Source organism: Myodes glareolus, chromosome 1 (assembly GCF_982192425.1).
Source record: "Myodes glareolus chromosome 1, mMyoGla1.1, whole genome shotgun sequence".
Lineage (NCBI taxonomy): Eukaryota > Metazoa > Chordata > Mammalia > Rodentia > Cricetidae > Myodes > Myodes glareolus.
This window is the reverse complement of record NC_142026.1, coordinates 78,431,224-78,441,223: the sequence shown is the minus strand read 5'-3', so window position 1 is coordinate 78,441,223 and position 10,000 is coordinate 78,431,224. Positions and strand designations below refer to the sequence as shown.

The following is a 10,000-nucleotide window of genomic DNA, read 5'->3' as shown; positions in this document are numbered from 1 at the left end:
CCTAATTACTTTCAGAACTCTGGAACTTCCATAGTAACTCATGAATAACCTCAGCTGTTTACAATGTCTTCTCCCAATGTCTCAATATCTGATGTCCATAATCACTCTTCTCTTACCTTCACCCATCTTCAGGCACTTACTGGTGTTGTCACTAACGTTGTTGGGAATCTGGGATGCTTCTACAAACTCCCAAAGACTTGTCTGCTCTTTATACAATCATTTCAGCCTTTTCTAACCATAATGAATACCAAGAGCAGGCAGCATCTTTCACTGAGTGAAATGTCGCATCATTGGAGGTAGAAGAATATAGAAGAAAAGCATTCCTTATTAACATAAATAAGAGTTCTGAATAAATTGATACATATATAGAAGAGTGGCACTTGCTAACACTTTAATACAAATCTTCAATAAATCCTTGTGAAGATAGCCTTACTCTTTGTCAGTCACACGTTTGTACTTAGTCCCATGAGAAGCGTGATTCTGACGTTCATAAGCAGTAGGTTATAGCTACGAGCTGGCTCACAGCACACTGTGACTGGTACCTCTGAAGCAGCTACAGACAGGGTGATCAAGTGTTTATTCGTAACAAGAGTTTGGGGCACTGAGGTGCTAACACAGATTTGAACTAAGTGAGATTTTCTATGCTAAAAGTTTATGACATATATAGTAGCTATAGCTGTAGAGTCTTATGACTGTAGAGCTTAGCTTCCTTAGAACATGTATTATATGTAGGTAGCATCTGGGATGTTGTGTATTCATCTACCAGATGTCAAAAGTGGAGATAAATGTTGAAAAAAATTGAGTGTGTACTCCTCAAGTCTGTCTAGACTAGAGAAATGCTGGGAAATGAGTTACATAAAGGATGAAAAGGCCTAAATGCCAAAAGTTTTTCTAGAATTGGATGAAAGTTCCACAAGTGGAAGAAACCTGAATAATCCTTAAGGTATACCTTAAACAAACGAATATCTTCCCCCCAAAAAATTGTATTGTTTTCTTTTTCAAATATTGGATTCTGAAAAGGCATGCAATTTAAATAACTACATTAACATTGGAGAATTCTGTATTCTTTATCCAAAGAAAGCAAATCTGGAGAGAGAAGAGGATTGATTCATAAGTACAAAGGGACTCAAAGTGGGAAAACACAAAGTTAAAATGACTGTGATATTCTTCAGCCACCAATTTTCACCAGCCATAAGAGCATTGCAACCATGTGAGAGGGTAGATAAGGTATAAATAGCCAGAAAGATGAGCACTCGGACAAGGATGTTCTGGGTAGCTCTGGACTCTGGAGAGTTACTGTAGAAAGCACAAGTGCTGCGAATATGTTGAACTCGCTGTTTGTGCCTATACAAAATGACAATCATTGAGCTGCTGGACCAGGTGATGAGGACAGAAAATAGAAGTTCAGGAAAGACAGATAAAGCAATATATAAGGAGACTGTGATTTTGTCATGACCTGCAACAGTATAGGGTTCGAAATCTGTCTCTTTTGTTATGTTTTTCCTTCTTAATTTTATTGTCATGTACAAAGGGAAAAGAACATTTACCATGATGTACAAGACCCAGGAGAGAGAAATGTACAGACCAATGTCCTTGAGGTATTTGGCTCTAAGATTCTTCCAACAGGAGTTACTAGGGCTGATGATGATGGCCTGGAAGACACTCATGAGACAGATGGTGGCAATGGACATGCTCCTAAAAACTCTTTGAAAATACATAAAAAGTTGATAGCTCCAATCATTGAATAAATGTTTCAACCCAAAAATTGTCATTGTGTGACCCATTCCTTTAGAGAGAATAATCAAGACATTAACTATAATCAAATGCATGAAAATTAAATCCAAGGGCTTTACTTTATGTTTCTGGTAATAAATAACTAGGTAGTAGGAAAGAAAAGAGAAATTTCCCAGAATTCCAACTGTATTTTCTATCAAGAATATTATTCCTACTCCCAAATTTCTGAAATCCATTTTGTTGCTGAGAAAAATTTATTTCAAAATGTGTCAGCAGTCATTTCTCATAGAACAAATTTGAATTTTAATAGATAAGATTGTCCTCTGAACCTGATGGCACAAAGGCACAAGAATCACATTAACAGAAAAGTGAAAACCCAAGGTGGGCAACACAAATAGATCCTTTCCACACGACCTCTCACAGTTATTTTAGCATCAACAGCAGCAGTCAGTAAGACATGCTGGAATCTTCAAATGCATATATTTATGGAATAAATTCTCATTATATTTCTCACAAAAGTCAGAACTAAGAATATTACAAACTTATCCTGGTAGAAGAAACGGTCAGTGAGTTCAAAATAAAAGAATGTTCAAAATTATACAAGCCCACCAAAATTGGAGAAAAATCACCTCTCAACATCTTCTGCAAGGAAAAAATCCACTGTGAAAGTCTTTCTAATGTCAAAAATAACATAAATAATGAAAACATTACAATAGGAAAGAGAATGTTTTTCTATTCTTTGAAAACAATTATTTTATTATGTGGCAATAACAATTAGGCAAAAATGATGAACTAGATAATGTTACATTAAGAGTTAATTCCTGAAATTCCACCAACCACAAATAACCATGTAAGAGTCTTGGTGCAGACTTGAGATAAGGAGAGAAGAGAGGAGACACATTATGCATAAATAATAGTTATCTAACACAATGGAGAGAAAACTGGTAAATGATTCCAACAGAAATTAGTTAGAAGAAGGCAATAGTCTATAAATAATACATATGGGAAGAATGTCCAGTGTTCCTACCTGATCTATTATCTGATGTATCACTCAGCAGTGGAAATGTGAAGCACAAGTCATAAGAAAAAGTAACTCTTGACAAACATATGAATGAAACAAGAAACCTGGCAATGCTATTCATGGTACTGCACACAGTTTCCCAAATGAGAGGCTATGAATATGTAGAATAGATGTACAACTCCATGTAGAAAATTCAGGTTTTGTGGAAAAAATAGACCTTCATAGATAATGCTCAGAACTCACATACAATAAATGATTTGAAAGCAAATAAATACAAACCTATACTTTAGCAGTGCAGTGATTGACTAATGTTTAAGCAGTGCTGTCCTATGCAGCAATGTAAATGAAATACAGGAGTGCATTCACAAAACTCAAATGCACTGAAATTCACTTCAAAAATTTAAGAGATCATGTTCTAACAGTTTCACTTCTGGTCTTTCAAAACTTAGCAGAGACATAGTACCTTTAACAATTTCAACACTTGCCGATAACTCAATATAACTCTAGTGTTGATGTGATGACTTAAATCCAAAGGAAGATAGTTAATGAAATATTCTTTCTATTGTGCGAATGCGTGTTCAGACAAGATCCTCTTCAGTAATGTAGACTAGCCTGGAGTATACAGCAATCCTCATGCCTCAGTCCAGGGATTACTGGGAATGACACCAAGCCAATGTTCAGTTTCTTGATCTATGTATGTCATATACACATCACTTTCATTTCCTATCTGTGAAGATATGAACATATACATAAATTAAAGGATATATGTGCTTTAACAGAAGAGATGCCATCATCTTGAGGACAATTTGAAGAAAATGTAAAACAGTGGAATGTACCCTGTGTTTGAGAATCACAAACCCCAGTAATGGAAGAGAAAGAAAGGATGATACAAAGAAGAAAGAAGACATCTAAGATTTCATCTTCACCATAAGACCAGGAGTGCTCATTTCATATTACATATGGAAATCTGGATGTGGGAGCCCACAGTTATAATTCAAGCAGTAGGAAAAGGACAGGATCAGTTGAATCTCTGGTTCAGGCTAGCAAGAAATTATAATATTCCCTAAGAATATCAGATAAGTGAGATGCCCCATCTTAAAAGGAAGAAGTTAAAAAAAAATCTGAGGAACTACAACTGAAGATTTTCTCTGACCCTACAATCTCACATAAATTCATACTTAACTGAGCACATAAGAGCTCTGTCACATAGACAAAGTGACTCAGGAACAGAACAAGATATTAAGTCATACATAATTTCCATTGAAAACCTTTATTTACTGATGTCTTTTTCAAGTAAAACTATTAGAAATAAAGATGTATAAACAACTTCTAAATAAAAACATATACACAGAATTTATAAAATATGAAATCGTATAAAGTATATAAATAGAAGGCCAAAGGGGAATTATAAAATAGGCTATGGATGTAACCTAAATTTAAGATATTGCCTGATGTGTATAAGGCTCTAACTTCTGAAAATTTCAGCAATGACAATGGGAAAACCCATCCTGAGTTTGCAGTAACCTCAGAAAATCATGCAACAAGAGGAGCTGACATAAGCTGTATGTGTCCTAGACCAGAATTTTTCAACACTCACACTGACATTACCACCTTCACTTTAACACAGTGTTTTCAAATTCCAGAGGGAAAACAGTGACTATTAGCAAGACAAAGGTCCTGCCCAGTCACCACTGTAGTGCTACCTAAAAACATTTTTTCAAGGCAGGGCCATATCATGACTCCTTTCTAGGATTAGATAATTTTTTGAGATCCATTTCTAAGGGTTATTTATAATTACAGAGTCATTTTCCAAAATTTGTGACTGTCATGCTGCAAAATCAATTCTGAGATTTATGTGCACATTGAATGAAAACCTGAATGATTTCATGTAATTAAAATGTTTCAAAAATAACCCTCAAAATCAGATTTTATTAGGTTTCACAGTTTTCAGCAGGTAGCCAGAGAGAATATTTAGCTACACTTTTGCTACATCAAGAATTAAAATAAAGTCAGGGACATTCTCTTTTCCTTACCAAGTTGGCCTATAGCCCAGAAAGTCTCCCTGTCTCTTGCCTGAATCACTACTTTTCTATTTCTACCAAGAATCAGTTTTAAGAAGTGTTCACTTACTATACTTTCCTTCTTTGCATTGGAAGGCAGAGGTAGGTGAGTCTCTGTGAATCTGAGCCCATCCTGTACTACAAAGTGACTTCCAGGATAGCCAAGGCTAAACAGCGAAACCCTGTTTCAAAAAAGCAAGACAAAACAAAAGATGAAAAAAAAAAAAACATGCTCACCAGACTTCCCTCTGCTTGACTTTCAGCTCAGTGTACAGTTCCTAATATGACAGCAAACACTATGAATGAGAGTGGTAGCCCAAGCCAGAGATAAAGGTTCATAGATTTGTCACCTCAGCTCCCTTCAGAAATGCAATTTTTTTCTCACCTGAGGTCATTATGACAGAGCTAGCTTTGGGAGCCAGGAACTCTTCTGAAATTTTCCAGTTGATTATTACCAAAGACCTTGATGAGTTCCTTGTAAGTGTATCCAATGAGACAAAGTGTTTAGAGAGGTTCATCCATTATCATCAGTGAGTATCAAAATCTCAAGGGAGACAGTCCTATAAGAAGCTTTGTTTGTCTCTTTCGGTATAGCTAATCTTCTCTGGGATACCCTAAACAAATCAAGTTAACTATTAACTTTTGGATCCTAGTGTTGCTTGCTTTCAAACACCACACTGAACACAATCATTCACAAGTTCTTGGAATTCTACTGAAGTGTGAGTAATGGGAAAAAGTGAGATCATAATCCTTGCTAGAAATCGTTAGTTTCAGTTGAACTCAATGCAAATAAACTGGACATAATGATATGAAAATATGCTGGGGAAAGTTGCAGTTATAAAACCAACAATAACTAAATGTCTGAACAGATCCCTATTCTGCAACAATTTCTATATGTAATCATTCCTTGCAAATGACATCAGATGTATCCAATAAATTTCACATAAAGAATTTCCACTTTCTCTTTTTTTAAAGCACTGGATGGAAAACAGAATAATCCACAGTCTCCTTTTTTCTACTAATCTGGAGTAACAATTCTTTAACATTATTGAAAATGAAAATTAAAAGTTGAAAATTTATCTTCTGTCAATAAAGCATCCTGCTGAAAGAATTTTAGGCTAAGACAGAAATAAGAGGAATCACTGTGTGCACCATACCCCCATCAATTCACACACACACACACACACACACACACACACACACACACACACGCAAACCCTTTGTTTTGAATCTCTCTGTGTGCTTCAGCAATTATCTAGAAAAATTTAGGAACATAGAGTAAAAGTCAGGTTATTAATTTGTGAATAAAATATTTTTGTCCAGCTAGGCATATGTTCTACTACCTATCTATACCTAAGGTAGATGTATATTACTTTTATAGAGGACATGAGCAGATCATTAGTATTCAGCATTCCAAAAGTGTGGAGTGTCTTAAGGTGAGTTGAACCCAAGTCTACTCCTGTTGGCAACACAACCACAGAGAGCAGGTTTTAAGTCAATCATCGTGAAGCTTTAAAGGATCTAAGAATTGATTAACCTATATAATTTGATATGTACAGATCCTCTTGTGCCCCTCATTTGTGGTCCTGGACTGGTTCTCCACCAATTAGGGCCATCACTGAAGTCAGGAAGAAGAATGAAATTCCTTGGAAACAGAGGAGTAAAAAGAAGTCTTACTTCCTACAGACTATGGGAGAGTTACGGATGAGGAAAGCAACAAAGAGAAGATGTTGCTTCAGTGCAAGGCTTAGTGGGTTTAGGAGATGGCAAGAGGCCTATGTGACATGGACAGGAGCAGAAAAATGGAAACAAGACAAAAAAAATGAGCACAGACTGCCTGGGTTGACATAGCAGGTATTATAGAGATCAATGAACATATTTCTTTTGTATTCATAATTTGGATACCATGAAGTGTCTCATTCCTCATTTTAAGTAAACATACAGTTTTATTTATTGTATTAAATGAAACATAACTATCTTCTTAATATACAGTGACATTTAACCAGGCCATAGCAATTGTACACATTGTCACCTGGTATGGCAAGGGTTGCTTAGGATTTACAAGTGGGGAATCAAACAAGTCACTCTTGGATATAAGAAGATAGAATTATTACACATTCCACAAGAGCTGTCCATGATCCTAATGGCCAAACAGGAGAAGTTTCTGAAAATAGGGAAAATGTTGACAACAGAAATACTTTTTTCTTTTTTTATTTAGTTATTTATCAGCTGTAGGAGTTCTTTGGTAGAGGTTTGGGGGTCACTAATGTACACTATCAGTTATAATTTCAGTGAAGTGGCAGGTTACAAGATCAACTCAAAACAATCAGTAGCCCTTCTATATACAAAGGATAGAGAAGCAGGGAGGTAAATCAGAGAAACTTCACCTTTCATGATAGCATAGCATACATATAAATAGCATACAAATAGCATAAAGTATCTTGGGGTTACGCTAACCAAGGAAGTGAAAGATCTATTTGACAAGAACTTTAAGTCTTTGAAGAAAGAAACTGAAGAGGATATCAGAAAATGGAAGGATCTCCCATGCTCCTGGATGGGTAGAATTAACATAATAAAAATAGCAGTTCTACCAAAAACAAGCTATAAATTCAATGCAATCCCTATCAAAATTCCAATAAAATTCTCACAGACCTTGAGAGAACAATAGTCAACTTTGCATGGAAAAACAAAAATCCCAGGATAGCCAAAACACTCCTATACAATAAAGGAACTTCCAAAGGCATTACCATCCCTGACTTCAAACTCTATTACAGTGTTACAGTAATGAAAACAACTTGGTATTGGCATAAAAACAGAGACATTGACAAATGGAAGCAAATTGAAGTCCTGGATATTAATCCACAAACCTATGAACACCTGATTTTCGAAAAAGGGGCTAAAATTATACAATGGAAGAAAGAAAGCATCTTCAACAAATGGTGCTGACATAACTGGATGTCAACCTGTAGAAGAATGAAAATAGACCCATATCTATCACCACGCACAAAACTCAAATCCAAATGAATTTAAGACCTCAATATAAATCCAACCACACTGGACCTAATAAAAGAGAAAGTGGGAAGTAGACTGCAACACATGAGTAAAGGAGACCACCTCCTACATATAATCCCAGTAGCACAGACAACAAGAGTAACAGGGAATAAATGGGACCTCCTGAAACTGAGAAGCTTCTGTAGTGCAAAGGACACTGTCATTAAGACAAAAAGACAACCTACTGAAAGGGAGAAGGCCTTCACCAACCCGGCAACAGACAAAGGTCTGATCTCTAAAATATAGAAAGAACTCGAGAAACTGGACATTAAAATTCTAATTAACCCAATTTAAAAATGGGGTACTGAACTGGACAAAGAATTCTCAAAAGAAGAATTTCAAATGGCCAAAAGACACTTAAGGTTATGCTCAACCTCCGTAGCGATCGGGGAAATGTAAACCAAAACAACTTTGAGATACCATCTTACACCTGTCAGAATGGCTAAAATCAAAAACACCAATGATAGCCTATGCTAGAGAGGATGTGGACTAAGGGGAACACTCATCCATTTCTGGTGGGAATGCAAACTTATGCAACCACTTTGGAAATCAGTATAGAGGTTTCTCAGGAAACTGGGAGTCAACCTACCACAGGACCCAGCAATTCCACTCTTGGGAATGTACCCAAGAGACACCCAATCATTCTTCAAAAGCATTTGTTCAACTATGTTCATAGCAGCACTATTTGTAATAGCCAGAACCAGGAAACAACCTAGGTGCCCTACAATAGAAGAATGGATAAAGAAAGTGTGGCACATATACACTTTAGAGTTTTACTCAGCAGTAAAAAATAACGATATCTTGAAATTTGCATGCAAATGGATGGAAATAGAAAACACTTTACTGAGTGAGATAACCCAGACCCAAAAAGATGAATATGGTGTGTACTCACTCATAAGTGGATTCTAGCCATAAACAAAGGACATTGAGCCTATAATTCATGATCCTAGAGAAGCTAAATAAGAAAAACATATAGTTATCCTCCTGGATATTGGAAGGAGACAAGACTGCCAGGCAAAAGTTGGGAGCATGGGGGTGGGGGTAGAGTTGGAGTATGGGGGCATGGGGAGAGAGAAGGGAGAAGGGGAGGATTGGGGAGAGCTTGGGAAAATGGGATGGTTAAGATGGAGGAAGGGTGAATATGGGAGCAGGGAAGTACATACCTTAATTAAGGGAGCCATTTTGGGGTTGGCAAGAGACTTGATTCTAGAGGGCTTCCCAGGTATCCAAGGAGATGTCCCCAGATTGTTCCTTGGGCAGCAGAGGAGAGGGTGCCTGAACTGGCCTTATCCCATAGCCACACTGATGAATATCTTGCATATAACCATAGAACCTTCATCTGGCAATGGATGGAAATAGAGACAAAGACCCGCACTGGAGCACTAGACTGGGCTCCCAAGGTCCAAATGAAGATCAGAATGAGGGAAAACATGAGGAAAGAAGTCAGAACTGCGAGCGGTGCGTGGACTGGGACTGAACGAGCCTGTGGTCAAATCAGACTCTCTGAATGTGAGTGACAATGAGGGCTGACTGAGAAGCCAAGGACAATGGCACTGGGTTTTGATTCTAGTGCATGGTTACTGAGTTTGGGGGGGCCTAGTCTGTTTGGATGCTCACCTTCCTAGACCTGGATGGAGGGGTGAGGACCTTGGACTTCCCACAGGGCAGGGAACCCTTACTGCTCTTAGGACTGGAGGGGGAGGGGAAGGGGAAGAGATATGGGAGGAGGGGAAAAGGAAGAAATTTTTAATAAAAAAAATGGGTACTGAACTGAAATAAGAATTCTCATCAGACAAAGTTCAAATGGCCAAAAGACACTTAAGGTCATGTTCAACTTCCTTAGTGATCAGGAAAGTGCAAATCAAAACAATTTTGAGATACCATCTTACACCTGTCAGAATGGCTAAAATCAAAAACACCAGTGACAGCCTATGCTGGAGAGGATGTGAAGTAACGGGAACACTCATCCATTTCTGGTGGGAATGCAAACTTGTGCAACCACTTTGGAAATCAGTGTGGCGGTTTCTCAGGAAATTGGGAATCAACCTACCTCAGGATCCAGCAATTCCACTCTTGGGAATATACCCAAGAGATGCCCAATCATACTACAAAAGCATTTGTTCAACTATGTTCA

General features: G+C 37.4%; 1 protein-coding gene across 1 annotated transcript; it reads right to left on the bottom strand.

Moving 5' to 3' along the window:
• Window positions 1–1,067: 1,067 nt before the first annotated feature.
• On the bottom strand, window positions 1,068–2,021 carry LOC146895930 (vomeronasal type-1 receptor 4-like). The gene has a single exon (XM_085685602.1). The coding sequence runs from the start codon at window positions 1,968–1,970 to the stop codon at window positions 1,068–1,070; it is 903 nt and encodes a 300-aa protein (XP_085541728.1). The 5' UTR covers window positions 1,971–2,021.
• Between the last annotated feature and the right edge of the window lie 7,979 nt (window positions 2,022–10,000).

Coding starts and splice junctions, on each gene's coding strand:
- LOC146895930 (XM_085685602.1), bottom strand. CDS start 1,970: ATGGATTTCAGAAATTTGGGAGTAGGAATAATATTCTTGATAGAAAAT.